Source organism: Pelecanus crispus, chromosome 1 (genome assembly GCF_030463565.1).
Source record: "Pelecanus crispus isolate bPelCri1 chromosome 1, bPelCri1.pri, whole genome shotgun sequence".
NCBI classification, from domain to species: Eukaryota; Metazoa; Chordata; class Aves; order Pelecaniformes; family Pelecanidae; genus Pelecanus; species Pelecanus crispus.
The window spans coordinates 37,699,242-37,722,125 of NC_134643.1; the positions used below are offsets into that span (position 1 = coordinate 37,699,242).

The window sequence follows — 22,884 nt, forward strand, 5'->3', positions numbered from 1 at the left end:
ATGAGAAACATGCTGAGACAGCTGCAAATTTCTCCTAGTGACAGATTAGCCAAAGGCATGGAAAGAGATACCATAGCAACAAAGCAGTTGTCACAAGTGCAATCACTCTTTTCCATGGATAATATTTTGCTACAGTCTGTGCACTTACTTGTATTGTAATCATATCCTTTTTATGAACCACAAGGTATTGCTAGTCACTGTATATATGTGTATTATTCCTATAAATCTTCATCTGAAATTAAGGTAGAAGGCGAGGAGTCTATAGACAGAGGCTCTGAAGTGAGGCAGGGGGATAAAGCAGTTTTATAGAGAGGTTGTTTCTTAATTTATTCATACAGTCCCTTAAGTAATATTAGGAAAAGCACTTCCTGTCACTATTTACTGCTGACACATGGCAGATCATTGATTTATCCTGTAAGTATTTCACATTTCACAGTGGTCAAAGCAAAAGGCAAATTGTTTCACATGACGGAAGTTAGTAGCAGTTTTACACTAAAAAAATGTCATGTGAGAAATACATTGCCTTATTAGCGCTGCCTGACCACAACTACCACATGTCCGGCCTATCTATCTACATCCTAGAATAACCTATACACAATGTTTATGTGATTAATTTCTGCTTTTTCTCATTATGTGTCATTACTACTGCTGGTTTTGAAAAGCCTGAAGTAGGAAGAGGAATAAAGATGTGAGGGAAGAGGCTACCGCAATGGCAATATTTCTCTTCAACTTTGGCAGAAAAACCAGTAATATTTGTTCCATTTTATTCCGCTCTGCTGCTGCTTAAAGAGCCTATGCATCTGTTGCTCATGCGGAGAAGCACAGATCAACAGCTAACATAGGTGCATTGCTAACATTGATGTCAGGCTCAGTTACAAGAAAAATGCCATTTTCTTCTCATATCCAGGGACACATTTTAGCTTTCTTGTATTATGTTGTCTTACTCAAGCTGTGGTTATGACAGCACTAGCAGTAGTTGAGTCACCACTAATGCTGCCTCCTGATACTGGGAACCTCAGTAGCCCACTGCAAAGCATTACTACGTAAAGGTACCTAACAGAGGTCCTTTCATTCCTTGTGCTGAAAGGGTTATGAACAGCATATTTTATAAATTGAAACTTAAATAAAATTACTGCCTCTTCTTTCAGCAGCTGTAATTAATTTAGAAAAAAATCCAGCATCTGCAAGCAAGAAAGAGGAGACAGGGTAAAAATGTAAGCAGTATTTAAAGATAGCAACAGAACTGCATTGATTCAGAGTAGTGGAATGCACATACTGAACACCATTTGGCTTCATGTGCAGCCAGTTGGTGTGTTTGGATGGTACACTTTCTCCTCTTCCAAGAATGTTATTCAATTTTTAGTTTCTTTTAAACTCTGGATGCCATAATGTAAAATTAGATTAAATGGAATATTACAAATATCTGACTTCAGGCTCTCTCCAATATTGTTTTGGAATGTAGATAAACACTCTCAGTATGGATTTCTCTCTATCCTGGCAATATTTCTGTTCTTTTCACACTAGTCGTCTATCTCTGGTATTGATTTGGAAAGCAGATTTGGATTTGGAATGTAGATAAATATACTCAATATGGATTTATTTTTGGCCCTGTAATATTTCTCTTTTATTTCTCTCTGTCCTTGTAATATTTATTTTATTTTTTTTCAGTACTCTATTTCTAATATTGGTTTGGTATATAGTTACATAGTAATATATTATTTATTGATTTCTTTCTGTTCTGCAGTGTGCTTTTCCCAACATATTAAAAATAATAGCCAGTCTTCAGAGTGACAATTACAGTTCCTTCTGCCCCTCATAAAAGTGTGGGTGCTCAGCTATTCCAGAAGTTGGATGCTCATTTCCAAAAGATGGCCTTTTACGACCTGTCTGAAAATACTACTTTCACTTGTTTATAGGAAAACGTTGTTCAATTTCACCTTCTAGAGTTTTTCAGAGGTTAACAATCAATACCTGCTATGCATTACATCTGATCTTTTTGTATTATTATTATTATTTTTATTATTATTATTATACCAAAAAGTCAATTCTAAAAGGACAAGCACTGGCTGCCAATTTTTGCTGAATAATAAATACTGGACATGTTGCTCATCATAGTATGATTCACCGATTTAGCTCATAGCTGTGTATCCTCAGAACATGAACATTTTTGAAACTTATATTATATTGCATTTGCTAGTGGTCAAAGTCCAAAGCTTCCCAAACCAACAAAAAATGAAGGGGCTTTTTTGGTCATCTTCCTACTGGAGACCACATCAAAGAGAGTCTCTGAGCCAGCATCTTCCTATTCAACATTAAGTATCTAAATGTGCTGAGCTAGTCATCACAGATTCCCTTTAGAGTTATTAGGGAGACATAAGCACCTCCAGAAGATAATTCATCTGACTTATCTTAGGACAAAATATGAACTGTCCTCTGGAATTGAACAATTATCTCCAGTACTAAAAAGACAGCCTAGGGCTTAGGCTAGTCATCTGACTCTAGAGTCCTAACCCAAGCAAAGTCCAGTAAATTCCACTGCACATATTTTAACCAGAACTTAGTACTTAGCGTTAAACTATGCCTTATTACATAAACAGTTCTACCAAATCAAACTAAAAGCTTAAGCACAAGGTACTATTTCATTACTGTGCAATGGTTCAGAGCTGCACCAGGGAGGTTTAGACTGAACATCAGGAAGCATTTCTTTACCGAGAGGGTGGTCAAACACTGGAATAGGCTTCCTAAAGATGTGGTCAACGCCCCAAGCTTGTCAGCATTTGGACAACGCTCATTTGCTTTAACTTTTGGTCAGCCCTGAACTGGTCAGGCAGTTGGACTAGATGATCATTGTAGGTCTCTTCCAACTGAAAGAGTCTATTCTATTCTATTTCACATGAAAAATATCAAGCAAAAAACATGAAAAATAGCATTTTTCTCTACATACTCATAAAATATCAGCCGAGGGACACTTCCCCACTCCCGGGTGCAAGTGCACACTTCTTCAGTCACGCCGTGGGCCCAGGATCTCAAGATGAAACCCAGGATGCACCACTTTACCTGTGTTCCCATGCTCTAGTTTCTGCAGGAAATACACAGGGGTTTAGCAGCTGCTCTGGAGCCATGACGTGTTCCAAGCTAGTCCCAAGGTGGATGCCTGGGGAACTGGGACCCCAGGAGGCATTGCAGCATGCACTTTCATACAGGCGACATGCAGCTTCTGGTGCTCTTATTTAAAGTCAGCCTCTATTATAAAGATAACAGACAGTGTACTGTTCTTAAAAATACAAGTAAAACCTGGCATCTGGATCTGCACTTGAAAAAACCCTGTCCAGAGACCTCTGGTATGGAATACACCCCATAACTGAGAGGAAATACGGAATTCTTTCTCCTTAGCTCTTATCTGACTGCAAAATGTTGTTTTCCAGCCTTTGTAAAGGGCTCCTTTGTTTAATAAAGACTCATAGCAATTTTTTAATGTCATTGTCAGTTTTATAAATAATACTGCTATATTTCGGAGTTTTCAACTGATGGGAAAATTCCCCTGTTTTAAGCAGACATTTTCCTTATTTTGCAAAAAGGAAAAGAAACTCAACCAAGAGAGCTTTTTGATTGAAAATAATATTAGAAAAAGGCTGTAAAAAGAAAAAGTATTTCAAAGGTAAAAAAAATTCTTCGGATTTTCCCCTTTTTTATCACTTTTGTCATCACTTAAAGAGGGTAACGTGACAAATTTTTTGTGCTTATTTATCAAAACATTGAGGCTAGCCATATAGAAAAAAATTCAATTGCTTCGTCTCACAACAGTTTCTCAGTCTGGAGGAGAATGCCACAAGATGCCTGATAAATCTCAGCTATGCACATAATCATTTCATAACGCTCCTAATGTGTTCCTGAACATCCTCTTTTGTTGTAGTATAATGCTCAGGAACGCAAACAGCATTTCTTTATATGAAGTCAAAAAAATTACTGATTTAGCTAAATTGCCATTGCTTTCTCCACTTCCCCTCCTGCAGGCTACATAGACCCAAAACAGTCAATCCGAAACCAGCACAAGTTAACTCAGTAATCAGCTTATTCACACACACTTTCACCCCCATATTCATTCCTTTCCCATTGTTAACTCCTAATGTCAGCCCTCTCCCACTAATATGCAGACAAACTAGGAAAAACAGTCTAATATTTCCATAACATCTATTTTTGTATTCGGAAGTTAAATTATTTCCACCTGACTTTTCTTAACATTTGAATTCTGAGTAACATAACATTCATGTTATTTCTAATTCATTATTCATGTATTACCTTATTAGATCCCCATATCTGAACAAAATGCAAAACCTCAAGTAGGCCGCATTTTTAAAAAACAATTAATTTTCTGCCATTATTTACTTGGCCTTTTTGCTTAGTGACTAATACCGTAAGTATTAAGAAGTTGGTATCAGCATTTTACAACAGTGTGATTAAATATGCTAACAGAGGTGGACTAGCAAAATACCTTCTCCTCCACTAGTTTTCTCTCTAACATAATGCTTAACTATTAACAGCTTGAGATGTGGAAATGTAGGTGCTGCTTTTGAACTTGGTATCCTGCAGAAGAGAAGGTAGTACTTCAGCAGTTAATTGGGTTACTTTTTCTGCACATGAAGGAGGCAAACTTACAGAAAATGTTTGGAGGTGAATATAGACTTTCTTAGACCTTTCAGGAAAGCCTTCACAAGGCTTTTCTGCAATACACTTAAATCACCCAAGCTGTTTAGTTCCCCTTGTTTCTTTATGCTTTTACATTATACATGATAATCACATATGGGTTATTTCATTCCACAATGAGAAACTTATTATTCATGACTTCTTAATACTGACTCTCTGTACAGTTCTTTTATTTTTCTCAAAAAAAAGGGGGTTCTGAAACTGCAGAGCACTTCAGAATTTTCCCTTTTATTTATATAGACTTTGGAGAGCAGAAAGAGGAGCTACAAAAATATTGTAGTCACTACATATTAGGGAAATGTACTTGCTTTTTGATAATAAGCTACTCTCTTAACACAAAGAATCACTCACATTTCCAACAGCAATGTATAGTTTTCTGGACTTCAGAATGGCATCTGTTAAACTCTCAGCCTCCTGTGTCTGGAAAGACAGAGACCTTCATTCACCTGCCACCTGGTTTCAACAACTAAGATCAACTCTCTGTCAGAAATTTGAATTCAAGTTTGCTATTGTCTCAAAACAGCTTTGCAGCTGTGTGGGAAATGAAGGAAGAAGGGGGCAAACATATAGTATCTGGACAAACTAGAAGGCAGAACAAACAGTGGGGGATTTAAGGGGATTAGTATTTTCCTTTTAGTGGTGGTAGGTCTGCAAGTAGGTTATGTTAGCCATTGTACTGAGTCAGTGCATATGATGTCAAAAAGAGAAAAGGACTGGCTTTTTCATAGCTTCACTTCTAAAGAGGTATGAAATGAGTCCTGAGGATTGCCACAATCGATGGACAAGAAAAGTCCAACTCCTCCAAAAAGCCAGATCTACAAGTCTGCAACAGAGGCACAAGCCTTTGAGGACAAGAGCCTTGGGTTTCTGTAGACTCCTAACAGTGGACAGAATTTCATAACCTTGACCAATGTAGAAAAACCTATCTTCTGGCAAAATGTTAGGAAGAAATCTGAAATCTCCTCAAGGCAATTCTAATTGATATCTCCCCCTTTTATGACCTCTTTTTTCCTATAGAAATGTAATCCAGACCCACATTTTTACTTACTGCTTGTTAAACACTCACATTAAATATAAAATGGCATGATTTCTTTAACTCTAATAGTGCCATGTAGTAGCAAACAGCACAAATTTCAAAACTCACACACACGTAATTCTTTTTCTATTTCTATTACTATTACTAAATTCTATCTAGTTCCTTTGGTTATAATATACATGCACACACATTTTACATGCATATAATCAGATTTGCATTGGCATGTACAAGGCTTAGTGTGGGCAGCATTCAAGCAAGGTTAGCTTCAGAAGAAACACATTTGAAAGAGGACTCAGAAGTGTAATTGTATATCAAACATTGAGGAAGTATCCTTCCTTTAAACAGTGTCAAATGTATTAAAGACTTATACATACAGAAACTGAGACATGCAGAGCTCTCTGTGGAACAGAAGGAATATAATTCACTCAGTGCACACTACAGTTCACTACAACCAAGGAGTACCAGAAATTTAGTGCCCATGCAAGGATTTCAGTCATGTGACATAGATACTCAAATACCTGCACAGAGTAAACACCACACTAGCAAATTATGGCCTGAAACTGCAATTACTAAATACTTACAAGGAAAACCAGTCATCAGTATGTGTGGTGGGGTGTAGGGGTGAAGGTGTTTATACTTACACACATGCATGTGTGTCTTCAGAGTGCATTTTAATATGTTTTATGTTGATGAAGAACTGTGTTCTCTCTCTAGAGATACACCACTGTAGTTTTAGGAAGTTTGAGTGCTTAATGCTTATCTGAAGAATTTGTTATTCTTCTGTTTCTGTTAGCCACTAAAATCTGAGATGACAGCAGGTTTACTTTGTTTTCAGGCATCGTATATGATGAATGTCAGATGTATTTCTGTTAACGTAATTTTGAACCAATAATATAAAAAGTGTCAGATGGAGAAAAGGAACTCACTGAAACTGTCAAAATGTTTTAGTAAATCCCAGTCATACAAGACAGAAAGAACCAGAAGATCATACTGTCATGACACATCAAATGTTTACGGTACTCAGCAGTTTCTATGTAGAAACATGGTAATTCCATGTTATTGATAAAAATGCACTTGTTTGTTATCCTGTGAATGAAGAGCTTAGCAGGGTGTATAGATTTTGTGCAACTGGTTTCAGAAAGAAATACATATCAGATTATAATACACTTGATCATCAATGGTAGCTGAAAAAGGGGTCACCTCTACTATCTCCACTGCTTACCTGAGAAGGTCTGGCACACTGCTTACCATGTTCAAGCAAATTGCAAAGTGTGCTGAGAAAAGTGTGCAGGACCAGGAAGTCCAGTCCCAGTACGGCTCTCTTCCCACACTTCTTTAGTCTTCTCAACTGATGTCTTCTATGTGCACCCAATTTCCTGTGCACGCTTTTTTTTATCTGTTGGTAACATGTAAGGTTGGTATCATACCTACCCTAGTCGTTTTCACTTTATTCCCAGAGGAACAGCTCCATCCCTTACGATCTGGAAGAACTTTACATTCCTCCCCTTCAAGACATGGTTGCATGTGGCACCACCATTTCTGCTCCACTATTGAAGCTACAAGAGAGGAACACGAACACATTTGCATGTTGTTGAAATGGACATTTTAATATGTCATTATGTTGCAACATTTCTTTTATTTTCCAGGAATATGTTTGAAAAATATTGACTGACAGCTAGTCTGTGATTTTGAGCCAGCTCAGAATCTTCACGAGAAATTAGGTCTCAATTTGCACAAGGTGCTATGTGCTTCAAAGTCAATCTCTTTACTGTGTTTTTTTTTCTCTAATTTACTGCATTTTTTTTCTAATTGACTGCAGTTCAGGAACTAATTTCACAGCATTTCTTTCCAACCCTCATTTTTTCTTGCTCAGCCAGATTTCAAAGTTTTAAGTAGAGTATCTTCTTTTGAGATAGTGTATTTTGCCTGATCTACTATATAGTCTAGCATAGCCTGATTAAATTTATTCCCCAATGATGACATATTTACAGCTTCTCTGACAGCCAACAACATATCAACAGTAAAGAGATCATGTAAAGGGTGAATCCATCCTGCTCCTCTTTCAGAGAAAGAGATGTGAAAAATCAGCTAGTATTTTCCCAGACAAAACATATGAGCCTATGACAGATTTGTTAAGTAAAACATTAATATTGCACTGTGAATAGGAAAAATAATATTGGTCTAAAAAGACTAAAAAGCAGCCAGGACTGTATTCTGTTTGCTTCTTTGTTTCTGTACGATAAAAATAAATACACAGATAAAAGGTAAGACTGCAGCACATGAAAACGATATGCTCACGTAGATTTTGCATAAACACTTTTAATTAAGTGAATTTCATACAACTCTGAGGGCACTCTGTTAGTTAGATCAAATTTAACTTCTCAAGAGGTCTCTTTCACTGGCATCTAATAATTTTGCATAGCATTTCCTCACAGTAATAGCAAATAATTCATTTTTCCCATCTTCCTCCCATTCACCTTGGGCATGCCCTTCAAAATGCAGAAGGTTTCCTACTCTTATTTTAAACAGCTAATTGTAATAGTGTAGTTCTCATTGATGACATTAAGCCAGCAAAACCCCCTAGGAACATGCAATGAAAGGAAGCAATAGGGTAGGCGCACCATCAACACAAGAAGGAGCTGCCCGGGTGGTACCTGCTACCTGCCCAGGGAAGCAGGAGCACTTCACCGTCTGTGATCTTTCTTCTATCTTGTTCTTATTGCAACATCTGTGGAGTGCCACCACTTCACAGGTCCCAGTTTTAACATGGTGAGCTATGAAAATAAGAAGATGAGAAATTAGATAACATTGCAAGGTAGCATCATACTGTGTTGTTTTGTTGGTTGTTTTTTTTTTAACTAGAAATACATTAAATTTGGCTCTTTAAGGCAATCTGCCATGCATGAAACTAGAATTACAATGCTACTAACACCAGAATGTAGAGTTGATTTCCTTTCCAAATGTAGTATAACTATCTCAGGCAGAAAACACTGGCTAAAGAAGAGCAATTGGAAAAGGCTGCATATGGGACTGTTCCAGTGAAGCGGGAAGCAGAAACGTTATAAAACTAACCTAGAAACTATATTAATTTCTGGACTCCCATAAACAGCTGTGTATCTTTACCAAGATTTTTTTTTTCTTTTCCCTAAGGGAGAAGTCTTGAAATGGAAGTGTATCAATGTTAAAATACCCATACACGCACAGGTTTTTAGAATCTATGTCTCCAGACTTTATGTCCAGGACAGATGCAGTTCTTGATATGATATCCCAAAACCTTCCTACAGATGGACAAAGAACTGGCAGGGTACAGGGACAGACCTCAAACAAAACCCAAAAGTAAAATCTACTAAGGAATCACATTTTAAATCTTTCTGCCTGGCACTGCAAAGAAAGTCTCGGAACATGGGGAACCAAATTTTTCAAACACAGGGAGGCAATAGGTCAACCTTCATTATCCCATATCCAGTACCCATCACCCCCACCCATGCTGCTCTAACTGATCACCAGAATCATGCTACTGGAGTCCTATGAGATGACCAGTTCAGTAAGAGGAGAACTACCAAACTACTGTTTCTGGTTCAGCAGCCAGTTACCAAAGGATCTGGAGTTCTGAAAAAGTCACTTTAACTGAACTTTCAGTGGTGACTGATACAAGACCACATATTTTTGGGGATAGTTCATTTCCATCAGAAGGAAGAGAGAAAGTAATCTGAACTTTTAGCTGGTATTGACCTACAACCTTGTACAGGGAGGAATATTAATTATGCAAAGCAATATATGTTTTAACAGTACCCCTAAGTCCTCTATTTTTTCTGCTATTTAATTTTTGGTATGCTTTATGGAAAGCCTATGTACTGAATGCTTCAGCTACCTTTTATATCCCTAATGGCAAACAACAAATGAGAGCTTCCATGAGGAGAAGGCCCTATTAACAGGCTTTCAGGAGCCCAACATTGATTCCTGGATCCACTCAGTTGTTATTGCATAGTATCAGCTCCCAGAAGGTCTGAGGAAGGAAAACAAACTTGATGTAGGCTATGGACCCCAAGAATGTGCCTAGAGGCAAAAGCCACAGGCTGCAATTAGACTCTGGGTCTTCATCAACAAAACGTAAACTACTAAACGTTTCATGCAGGCAATTATGTGTTTTTCAGTAGAACAAAGTCCACTGAACAGTCTGTGATCTTTGTTGTCACTCACTGCATCGTACTATGTCAGGTTAGATTATACGCTATCACATCATGCTGTACTACAGCTGAAATGATATAACACAATGCAAACAATTAACCCATGATCCATCCTATTGTGATACACTGAAATGTTACATATAAACCAGAAATCTAGCAGAAAAATAAACTTTTTTGCATAAAAATGCTTTTCTTTGGTTTTTAGCTATTTATCACTTAATTCAACAGAAGATGAGGAAAGCAATTCATACTATCTGTGTGAACTTTGCAGCCTCTGGTATTTTCATACGTTTGATGATGAGCAAATATTTTTACAGCTACCACCAGAGTCTGCTATAAAAATCACTTTTCATTATTTTCCAAATAATTTCACTGGTATATATGTCAATAAAACAATTTGAATAAATACATTCATTTTTCTCAATAAAACTGTTATAAGTTTTTTTATTTGTAAATATGCTAAAAAATTATTCTAGAGTATATTTCTACTATAATATGTAGTAGAACAAATACATGCTGCTTTTGTAAGTTCACATTCATTTTTATTTTGATAGGCAGTTACACATCTTATACCCACACGTTAACAAAAATTCACTTATTTGTATTTTATGAAAGGTACATAAAAAACCCAGACAATGAATCTAAAAAAGAAAGTAAATTTAGTGGTAGGATGTGAACTTCATCCCACTTAATTTTTCAGTATAGTAGTTTTCAGTCCATATTTGTATCACTGATCCTGAAATTTTGTCTCCTCACTCTCTTATTAAATAGCTGTACACAGCTCTACCAGGTCTACAGAAATGCCATAACGTACATGCTAAGAGAAAATAAAGTACAATGTGCATGAATAGCCATCTGGAATGGAAGCCAGTTAAAAGAGCTGTTGTAAAATGCTGTGAGCAAAATGTTCATACCGAAACAAAACTTTTGAAAGACATGGTTTGTAGCAATTAGGGAGGAAAAATCAGGCATTTTAAGACTTTTATGGGAAAATAGTATAATTAAATGAAACGGTCACTTAAATTCATATACAATACAGAAAAGCATTTCAAAGGGTGAAAAGATATTTGAAAATAATCATATACTATTGATAGTATTTTTGGGACTCTTTAATAAAGCTGCTTTGAAATTTTCTAGGTATAAAACCAAAACAACCTAGAGAAGTACACAAAGATACTTCAAACATTGAAAATCTAGGCCAACCATCCTCTAGTTTCTATTTACCATCTAGAGTATGCAATGAACATTCCTTGAGAGGAAATGTAGGGTTTTCAGCTCCTTATGCTATCAAATAATTAAGTTCCAGTGCAGTACGTACAGTATGTCATGTTCATGTGAAATGAAAGCCTCTATACAGTAGATAAAGGATTTCCCACAACCTAATACAAATTAACCTCATTAAGCCACTGAACCATTCCACAAAAGGAGGATAGTACTTTAGGAGATTCACATTTTGGTTTTGTTTCTTTTTCTCCTAGCACAGACTTCAAAGTATGCTGCTTGCTTTACAGAAAATGTTTGAGGAACTGAATGTCATTTCTGGAATCCTACACAAATTCATTATTCAAAACCACTGCAAACACTCAGTCCTGCACTCTCTGCTAATGCAGGTAATCCCTCCTGAAGTCAGTGTGAAGAAGGACTGAAGAAAGGGACTCAGAGATACCTATGTGTACAGACTGTGAAGTTTTCCTGATGATTATACATAACGTAATATATGTGTACATTATGTTCCAGAAGATGTAACACTGTCTTATGAGAGCGTAACTTGGAAAACAGACATAACCATATCTCACCCATTAACGGTATATCCTGTAATTAACCTGCCACTTTTATAGCATTTTTCATGTAGTGAAATCATCAACTATCTCATAAATGAGTATGTTATTGGTACACCAAAAACAAGTGTTCACAATCATGCTCCTGCAAAAAAAAATAAAGCTAAGTAAGTATTATTCCTCATTTTACATAAAATTGAATGCACTCAAAGAGTATGTTTAAACTTACACAGCAAAGACCTTTAAATATATATAAATTCTACCTGTTCTTATTCCTTCATGGCAACTTTAAATTTCTTTCCTTCAGGTGAATGATGTTGCAGTCATATTTGCACAGTGCATCTGGCACTAAGTTATGGCCCTCACTCCTTTATTTCTGTGGGAAGTTTGTTCCATGCAAGAAGGCAAGTTACTGTTCAAGATTATTATTTTGCAACTCACAAATATGAATCTAACATATTTGACGTAGATGCAGGGTTATACACAAACCCAGCGCTAAATCAAGGAAAGTCTTCTGAATTCCATTGTTCATTATGATCACCAATTCCTAACCTTGCCACTTAAGCATTCATGTTCAATGCTGACACCCATCTGCTTGGCTGTTTGAACCTTTTCTTTCCTGAAAGTTGCACAGGTCATACATTAACACATACACTGGCTGTTAACAAAGAGGAAGAAATCATAGAATCATAGCATCATAGAATCGTTTAGGTTGGAAAAGACCTTTAAGATCATCCAGTCCAACCATTAACCTACACTACCAAGTCTACTCTAAACCAATCAAGGGTAGACTAGACTAAACCATGTCCCGAAGTGCCACATCTACCCGTTTTTTGAACACTTCCAGGGATGGTGACTCCACCACCTCTCTGGGCAGCCTGTTCCACTGCTTGACTACCCTTTCTGTAAAGAAATTTTTCCTAATTTCCAATCTAAACCTCCCCTGGCGCAGCTTAAGCCCATTTCCTCTCGTCCTGTCGCTAACTACGTGGGAGAAGAGACCAACACCCACCTCACTACAATCTCCTCTTAGGCAGTTGTAGAGAGCGATAAGGTCTCCCCTCAGCCTCCTCTTCTCCAGGCTAAACAACCCCAGTTCCCTCAGCCACTCCTCATAAGGCCTGTGCTCCAGACCCTTCACCAGCCTTGTTGCCCTTCTCTGAACACGCTCCAGCACCTCAAGGTCTTTCTTGTAGTGAGGGGCCCAAAACTGGACACAGTATTCCAGGTGTGGCCTCACCAGCGCCGAGTACAGGGGCACAATCACCTCCCTGCTCCTGCTGGCCACACTATTCCTGATACAAGCCGGGATGCTGTTGGCCGCCTTGGCCACCTGGGCACACTGCTGGCTCATGTTCAGCAGGCTGTCTACCAACACCCCCAGGTCCTTTTCGGCCAGGCAGCTTTCCAGCCACTCTTCCCCAACCCTGTAGTGTTGCATGGGGTTGTTGTGACCCAAGTGCAGGACCCGGCACTTGGCCTTGTTGACCCTCATACAGTTGGCCTTGTCCCATCGGTCCAGCCTGTCCAGGTCCCTCTGCAGGGCCATCCCACCCTCCAGCAGATCAACACTCCCACCCAGTTTGGTGTCTTCTGCAAACTTACTGAGGGTGCACTCAATCCCCTCATCCAGATCGCTGATAAAGATATTAAACAAGGCTGGCCCCAAAACTGAGCCCTGGGGAACACCACTCGTGACTGGCTGCCAACTGGACTTAACTCCATTTACAACTACTCTCTGGGCTCAGCCACCCAACCAATTTTGTCATGTTGCCATGGTCTAGATGAAATAAAGTCACAGGGTGTTTCTGTCCTCACGTTCCCGATTGTTGCAGCAGCCATGTACAAACAGTGATAAAAAACATTAAAAAGGCTCTATTATATGCTCTCTGTAAAGACACTGGCACAACTGGGTGATACAGCTAAACCAGTCTAATGACTAATGGCTACTGGAAGAAAAAGAAGATCTCTTGTCCCTTTTCCTGCACTCTTTCGTCCCTTGCTTCCATGACCACTGTCATTTGATGGTGACAACAGTAAGCCAGGGATTTAGACTTGCGGAATAATATCCCCCTTTTTTGTAGGGTTAGTTCTCTACTGGTTTAGCTCCTACAACTGTGTGCAGAGACTAGTGAGAAGCAGTTTCAGCCATAGAGAAGCAGCAGGAGCAGGCAGTCACGGGTATGCGATTACTTCCTTCTGCGGAAACCAGTTCCCATATCGGCTTACAAGCACTGCAGCTCTGCACTCTTACATGGAATAAATGTATCTCACTTTATTCCATTTCAGGTAATTCCTCTGAGGTCAGAGAGACTGTAAAGTGTGCAAAGCTTTGTTTGCTTGTGTCTGTGTGGTTTTTAAAGCTTTTAACAAAAACAAAGCTTTAGTTGAAACAAGAAGCAACAGATAAGCAATAAGGAGAGGAATGGAAATTAATCTGAGCCATGAGTAATCCATATTACATCTACTATTATATAAAGTTTGGCCTTTTTTGTCATCTTGGGTATAATCAGGAAGATGCCCCATATGAAACACTATAGTGACCCAGTCTTTCAAAGTAGGCACATAAGCAGTCTTTAATCATGTAAACCATATCCACATGAGTAATTGCATTAAGGACTATATTGGAACTACTTTTTGTAATAACCATCTGCAATGAAAAACAAACAGTATTTCAGCAGAGTATCAACCTGCTTCATCTGTTTCCCTGAGTGATTAGTCACTATTCTATACCACAAGATTCAAACAAGTATGTGAGGGGGCGTTATGGATTTCAGAAAAATAAATAAAATTAGTAGTTATAATGTACCATTTTCCAGATTAGGCTCTAAATCACTGTCCTGCTCTTAAGTAACCAGGAAAAAAGTGGGTTTTCTTGTTCACATAGTCTATTATTTACTTTGCTCATACTGATTGACATGGAAAACAAATGTAGGTTATCTTTGTGCTACACTTCAGCAGTTTCAATGTCATATCAGTCTCAGTGTGTCACTGTAGATAGGAAGGATACAAATAAATTTGCAAAATCTCTCACACACAAAGACGCATACTCATACACAGCACTGTTGCATTTTTTCAATAGTTTAATAAGTGTTAGTAGCTGCCACATCTAAGCAATCAAAATCTTTTGCAACCACAGCTAAGCCAGGATTTCCATCTAAGCTTTCTCTGTTTAAAAGTCAGACAAAGATACATGAAAAGAAATACACTGTCCAGTTCCTTCATTCAATTAATTTCAATATTTTTCAATCTTTTCTGTTATATCCACTTAACACCTGGTAGGGAAAAACCTGAATTTGGTTTATTCATACTCTATCAGCAAGGACAGTGATATCGCTGCAGTTGTGTGATCTAAGAACATAAGCAATGTGAAGCTTTTTGTTAAAGATAAAATCTTAGATTTGACCAGTCATTAGTCTAATTGGGAAAAAAGCAGACAAGATTTTGGGAACACAAGCTGCAGTTTGCTTGTGTGAATAAAAAACAAAGCACACCTTTATTTCAGCTCCATGGGCCAGAGGGATAACTGGCAGGACGGACATCGGGAAAAGCAGAGGCATCTCCCATACCAGTCATGATCTCATTACCCCTGGCATGCAGCAAGCCACTGACTCCCAAAGAAGTGCTGGTAGACACACATTGACAGGAACTTTACTGAACATGACCCTTAAAAATAGGATTCAAAGCCCTTTGAAATCAATGGTTTTGGATCAGAATTTCAATGATAGAGTTAAAATTTTTTATTTTCAATAAAGGTGACATCTGGATTTGCAATTGTGATATGTATTCTGATGATTGCATACACAGCACCTATCACAGGGATTGAGCAAATGATGACATACAGTCTAGATATATGACTGAAAAGTATGATGAATTAATATTATTAAATAATAATAAACCGTCATTAGAGTTGTCATGTGTTTTTCATTGAACAGTTCATTTGCAAAAAGTACAGTATCCAAGCAGTGTAACTATTTTTGAAATCTAGTCAAATTTGGTTACACATTGAACCTGAAAGTAGGCAACCTCAGAGGGGGGCAAAAAAAAATTGTTTCCACTTTTTTTTTTTTTTTACAATTTTTTTTATTGCTATGACAAACTTAAGGGATTTTTAAAATTGTAAAAATTCTCAAAACAAAGAAAAATATTGTATTTTATTTGGAAAAAAACCTGCTTGGTATTTTTCTTTTCTTTTTTTTTCTTTCTCCTGTTTGGCCAGTGAACTGAAAAATCAATTACAGACACAGCAGCAACTCCTGTGTCCTCAGTGGTGACAATGAGCACACCACAGTTGTGGTGCATCTCAGGAAAGGCACTTATGCTGCTTTATTTTCCAGATGACACATGGTGTTGCACTATAGAATCAGCAGGGAAAAATTATAATTTTTTGCTGCCTTATTCTACACTATCATTACATTTCATACGGCTACATAAAAACTTATTCAGCTATCTATTCCATTGATGCCAGGCACATTTAAAACATTCATGTAATTCAAAAGTAGTGCACAACTAAAAACAAATACCATATTTTACTTTGAAAGAAAAAAATTTCTGAAGGAAGAAGCTGCTCTCTAAGTCTCTTGAGGATCCCTTTTCCAAATACCTAGAACTGAGGATCTGCCAAATAGCCCTCACCTTGGCATAGCAGTTGGCTAAACATGGAGGACCAGAGGAGCCCCAGATCGCTAATGAGCACCAATGGAGCACCCTGACCTGCTGCTCTCAGCGCGATCCATAGGGAGCAAGCAGCCCCCTGTTCCTTGTAGGAAACTCACCGAGATGATTCAATCCAAGAAAGTGCCTGCCCAGAAAGCCTTGCAGACTAAAAGGAGTTACTGCCTACAAGGGAATAGGGCTTGTTATCAGATGAAGGGGGAACGGAATTTTGGAATTGTGTAAAGTTTGCCATCAGACATTTTGTGGAAACATGTGAGACTCATCATGGGATGCTTAGTGGAAGAACCAGGGGCAGGGAATGGGAGGGGGTCCGGGTGAACTGGGGAGGAACAAGCATGAGTCAATAAAGCGGACAGGATAAGAGGGGCCAGTGAAGTAAAAACAGCAACTGATCAGCACACTTCCCTGCCTAAGCTTTGTGCTCAAACACTGCAAGTTATCCTACATTCTCATTAAATCCATTTCTATCTTTTTTGTGGGTGAACTCTCTTTTCTGAGTGAGTATGTGTGAATGCTAGGGAAATTTAAGCCAGACTAGTTGGTGATAGATTAAGAGATCTGATTACCTGTGACTAGCATGATATCACAAACCTCATGGGCTCCTGAATCCAAGTGAAAGCAACTGGCAATATGGGGAGACCTCAGACCAGCTACCAGTCAGGTTGAGTGTCGACGACCAGTTTCTGGAGTGATCCATTTTGTGTATTTGTATATATACCTATCTCCCTCCACTACCAGACTTCAATCCTAATCAGCCAAGGAAGAGGAAGAGGATTGGGCCATCCATTGCATGATTGCTGTGTGCCTTAACATGGGTGCCAGGAAAAGCATTTCGGTTTGTTTGCATTGATCTGCGTGGCTGGCTCTGTGTGTACTGTGCATCTGTGAGTCTGTGCGTCTGTATGTTCATCCATATGTGTCTAAGGAGCAGACATGCTTAGCCTTGCCAGTGGCAGCACCTGGGGATAAGGAGCCGCAGCAGCTTCAAATCTACTCAGCTACTGTATTCACCAGCCTCTAACAGATGCGAGCATTAGAAACCTTTTGGAAAGGAAATATAAGCAAGGAAGACAGAGGCAGCATTTAGCAAAATCACATTTAACCCTCAACCTTTGCTTCTAAGAAATGTACACAGACTGTCAAGATAATTCTCTTATATTAGGCAGGTTACCTGCTAGATCAGCAGATCAATAGCTGTCAAGAGGCACATGCCAAAACACTGCAGTGAGTCAAGCAGAAGAGTTGCCCTGTTTGATCAGAACAGTCCATCCCATGCCAGAAACCATGCAGACCTCTTTTTTGCTTGATTTGGATAATGCTGTGATGTGGACAACTCCTTCCCACACAAATATCTCCTAAACCTCTACAAACACACCTTATTGACAGGGCTTTGAGGTCTTATTTGCTGCATTCACATTTCCATGCCTTCCACCTCAGCTATAGCTATTAAAAGTCACTTGGTCACCTTGGGCATTGAAAAAGTCCAGATAGACAGAGCACACACTATGCTCTGCTTACACCAGTAGAGAATCAGTTTAAATTGGAAGTACAACACTGCTTTTCATTTATTTCTCTTTTTTTCTGGTGTTTCCTGCATCCTGGGACAGGTTCTCAGGTGAATTGTTAAAAAACTGAGCTGATTGCTTGGACTGATTATTTTTGCAGTGCCACCTGTAGGCAACACATACACAAAAGATCCTGCTAACTGCAGCCCCTCCCAGGCTTCTTGGATTCTATGTGTTTTCTCTCTTGAGAGAACCATTTTAAAATGACAAGAGTAATTCCTGATAAGTGTTCATCATGATGTTAGCCCAGCTCCTCTCATTGGGCTGCCTCTACCATGCAATTAACCTAGTTAGTCCACTTGGGTGAAGGATGGTAAGCAGAGTTCTTATGACAACACTATGCAGACAGCATCTCTGGTAGCCTTTAAAAAACAAGCTAATGAATGGTTTGCCACAGTCACATTGCCAAGCATACTTTCCTGCACAGTGCCAAAGAAAAAATCTCATCCATCAGCTTGTCTGCCAGACACCAGTTATAGCCATCTGTGTGGGAAGATTTTTTCCCTTTTGGAAAAAAATCAAGTAAAACTACAATGTAAGCATTCCCCCGAGAAGAGCCCACTAATGACCCTGTGCGATCAAGCCTCAGATATTCTAACAGCAAAACCTATGCACTGAAATAGACTGAAGGATTGCGTTATCTCCACTAAGAGAGAAAAAGGCTTACTGGAATAACACAGCAAGCTGACGTGGTCCCAGCTGGTCACACAATCTTTACAAGCATAAAACCACAGATGGAGCACTTCATGTAGGATCTCTTGGACCTGGAGAGCTCACAGCCATCTGACTTTATCCTCCTGGCCTTAGTGAGGCTAATTTTATTCAATCAGTCCTTTGGCAGGAGTGAGCCAGTGTTACTCAAATAAGCTTATCTCCTCTCTCACAAAAGTCAGAGCCTTTTTATGGCCATGGCTACAAATGACGCCTTCAGAACAAACTTTTAGCCAAAGACAGGAACACAAAACACAACTAATTTTCAGGTAGCCTGAAGGATAATTTCCTCTTCTTCATACAACCCCCTCTAAGTCGAGAGTGTCGCCCTCCCTAAGTCCTGCTTTCAGTTTTGAAATCAGTTGACCACTAGCCTCACGAACCCACAGAGTGTTGGGAGACAAGATCACAAGCGGCAATCATTTGGGATCTTGCAGCTCTTTATATGGTCACCCACTGGAAGAGGAGGAGGAGAAGATGCCTCTGCACTTTCACCCAGTCCTCGCAACAAGCTCAGCTCCCCAGCGGCAGCCAGCCCACTAGGTCTCTTGCTGCCTCCCACCACAGGTGCCCAGGGTGAACCACTGCACGGCAGCCGCACCATTTGCTGAGCAGCGGAGCAGACAGGGGACGGTGCTGACGGCAGCGAAGGCTATGTGTTCCCCTACAAGCCAGAAATGGAGCCACTTTGCTTTTTGCAGGCAAGTCGCTTCCTGCATTTCTTCTCTAGCGGCTGCGGGCTGACACCATCCACGAGACGAGCCTGTGTAGAGCTGGCAGAGAAACACCCAGGGCGAGGCGCAGTTTATAAATACTGCAAGAAGTCAAAAGCCCCAGTATGTCTGAGGTTGTTATCAAACATGTTAAGCAAACGATATATTAAAGTGTGCAGACATTTTGTAAATTAACAGGCTGAGGTTTGAGATTACTAATTATATGGTTTTACAGAGAAAAAAGACCAATCCAGCTCTCAGGCACTCAAAAGAACATTTGGCACAAATACTTTTTATTCTCTCCTACTCTCTCTGTGGGCCTTCTGCCAAATATCTCGACTCAGCAAGAAGCAGTAGCACATGTCTCAGAGCAGCCTTCAGCATCTGACAGAATACAAAACCCCCCACATTTTTTCCTCAGTCTCAAGGCTTCAGAAGCCTGTAGTTTACACAGTTTATGGGGAATATGTTTCCCCTGTTTCCTTAGATGACTCTCATTATTAATTTTCTTTTCTTTCCAGCTGACCCAAATGGTCTCAGGGCACATTGTACTAGATGACAAATTAAGATGTTCTCAGGGACGCATCAGAAAAAAAAGAAATGAAAGGTTTTTTTCTACCTCTATGTATTTGAATGAGCCTCTGGCAGACAACCCTCACCTGAAGTAACGTCTTAAGAAAAGTGCTGTGTATGGGAGTCTCTATGAAATAGCATTAGTGTAACAAGGTGAAGAGGTAAATTCAATAGTCCTTTTGAACAGCCTGCTTTCAGGCTTCTCACGCTTATTAGAAAATAGCTCAAGCACCTCAGTGGACTTTAGGTGCCTCTGTGGGGACAGCAGCTAAAGCCAAGGGAAGGACAACAATGGTTTTCCCAAAGAAGGATGTGGCTGGGTCCCTGTGCTCTGTTTCCATCTCAACACACATCTAGCTGCTTATGTGTGATTTTGCTTCCACAGTTAAGGTATTTATTTATTTATTAAGGTGCAGAAGCTTATTTAGGTAATAGATCTCAGTAATAAGAAGGTTGATTTATATTTAAGCACCTGAATGTCACCTTGAATTGCATTATCAAAGTACGTTTTATTCCGCTTTTCTTCTTAAAAAATTATGCTTAGTGCCCCTTATTCACCCCATGCTAAGATACTTCAAGGCTAGAAAAGCAACAGCCCCCCAAATTTATTTGGAAAGTCTTTAATGAATTCCACCAAAAGAAGAAGAGTAAAGAGGAAGCAATGACTTTCAAAGTAAGAAACACAGTAAGACTTTTTTTCTAAGGATGAATATGAACATCACGTGTTTAATATCTGTATTGAAGAACTACTAAGCTGATCAAACCTAAAATACACCCTATAACAGAAGCACTCTGAGACTTTAGTGATGACCTGATAGAAACTATGCAGTAAGGTCAAGGTGGACTTCTAAAAATTCTGCCAACTTCAAGATTCCCATTGTACAGAATTTTTCCAAACATAATATTCATAATACTGAGTCACTCTATATCCCTCTTCTGTACTGAAAGGCAGTTATGTACACCTGTGCACATATTGGTCTAGAAAGGATATTAAAATAAAAACACCGTAAGATTCTGAAAATACATTTTTATACTTATATGTGTGTGTACATTCATCATATAAATATGTGATGAAATTTAATGTAATTTATCTATAAAAAGCATTTAATTTTTTAAATTTCACATTTTAAAAACTCTCCAAGATTTTTCCTTTTTGGTTGGTTGGTTGGCTGCCTGGCTAGTTGTTTTTTACAGATAGAGTTTTAGTTGGTAGGTCTTTTTTTTTTTTTTTTTAGGGTTTGTTTTGGCTTTGTTTTGCTTTGCCTTATCTATTTTCATGACTGGATAGAATGGTATCTCTGTACTAATTCTGTAATATATTTTTATAATACATAACATTCCATTTTGCAGCTCTGTAATGCATTTTTACTTAATCTGTCAATTAAACCAAATTATCAAATATACCTTGAAATATTCCTCCCACAAACTGCAGGCACATGTATGCATACTCGCTTTTCTGAAAACTACATAACTGGTTTTTTTCTTTCTCCTTTTCTACCCCTGCCTTCTAGGACTTCCCCACGGTGCTTCAGACTCCCCCGCATGTGTTAAGAGAAACTCCGTAGGATGTCCCAGCACACAGTTCACCATCTGAAAGAAAGATCTTAATTTTAAGTTTCAGCTTGCTTCTGTAGAGCCCCAGGCAAGCTCTTTGAAGTGCAGTCAGGGGAGGAACTTAACTCAGGCCTTTAGAAAAAACCTGCTAACAAGGCACATGTCTAGTCCTGTGAAATCCCCTCTTTTAGACTGATCTCCCCTGCTACAACCTTCCCACTACATTATTGATTCCATATAAATAGCAAGTCTCTAAGCCGTGGGCATGATGAATCAATAAGTATCTAGACAGAGTCCATGAATTGAAACTGGATGGCCTGGGAAGAGGATGGCTATTCTTCAAGACACAGGAAAAGAAAGCACATTTCAACAAGCAAAATAAAAGAGGAGAAACTGCCAGGAGAACCATTCAGAGCTGTGCGATCAAGAATATTTTTGCTCAAGGATTCCCAGAAGATAATACTTTCAGACACATCTTCTTGCTGAAAAGGTATCTTTTAAGATGCTCCTAGCAGACTCCCTGGCACTTGGTTCTGAAGGAATTCTGGTTAATAGAAGCTGTTATTAGGAAACATATACACCACTCTCATTGCTATCTAAAGTCAGAAGCTGAAAAAATATCACAGTTCCTAGAACTCCAGAAGTCTGCTTTGTAAAAACTGTTAGGTAATAAAAGCATCTGAAGTAATTCACACCTCCAAGAGAAACCTATTAAAAACCAAGATATAGGGAAAAAAGTCATAATTATTCAGGGACTTTTTCAGAGAATGAGGACATGGCTTCATGCTTGGCATTTTATCCTGTATGTCTACGGAAGCTCATACAGCGCATCCAGGGATGCGAGAGGCCATGCCAGGACAGCTCGTGATCCCTTTTCGTTACCAACCGTCCATGAAATAAGCCAGGCACCTTGTGTCTTTTCCAACTTAAATGATTCTATGATTCTATGTATCTAGACCACTGCTGAGATGCAAGTGCAGAGCACAGCAGAGCTCGCTTTGCAGCTCTTGGGCATGAGCTTTCCAGGACCATAAAAAGCACACCTGGAGCAGGATGTAAGTAAATTATTAGTAAACTAATTTCACATTACCCCAGAGTGGCCAAGCCTCCTGGATTTAACATGAGACTCACAGACCAGTCAAGCAACTATGCCTCCTCCTACCATGGAGCAGAAGGAAGGCTACAGTGCTGTGCTGCTGCTGCTGGAAGGGGTCGTGAAGGGGCCGCTGTTCAAGGCAAGCTTCCCACCCCTCACCAAGTCCAGCTCCCACAGCTCCTCCTCTGCAATGTTACCCAACACCGAGACCCATCCTTCCCCCACAAGAGCCGGAGCAATGCTCTCTCAGCCCCCAGGAATGAGGCACCCTCCGAGGTGTTGTGTCAGTG

The 22,884-nt window shown here is 39.2% G+C and overlaps 1 protein-coding gene across 1 annotated transcript in view; it reads right to left on the reverse strand.

Annotated features, from left to right (window-relative positions):
• Positions 1-22,884, reverse strand: part of TAFA2 (TAFA chemokine like family member 2) — a 93,145-nt gene that overhangs the window by 53,467 nt on the left and 16,794 nt on the right. The window contains exons 2-3 of the mRNA XM_075727915.1: positions 8,362-8,514; positions 7,172-7,296 (exon numbers count right to left, since the gene is read on the reverse strand). Of these exons, the coding sequence (XP_075584030.1) occupies positions 7,172-7,296; positions 8,362-8,514 (278 nt within the window). The remainder of the gene's footprint in view (positions 1-7,171; positions 7,297-8,361; positions 8,515-22,884) is intronic.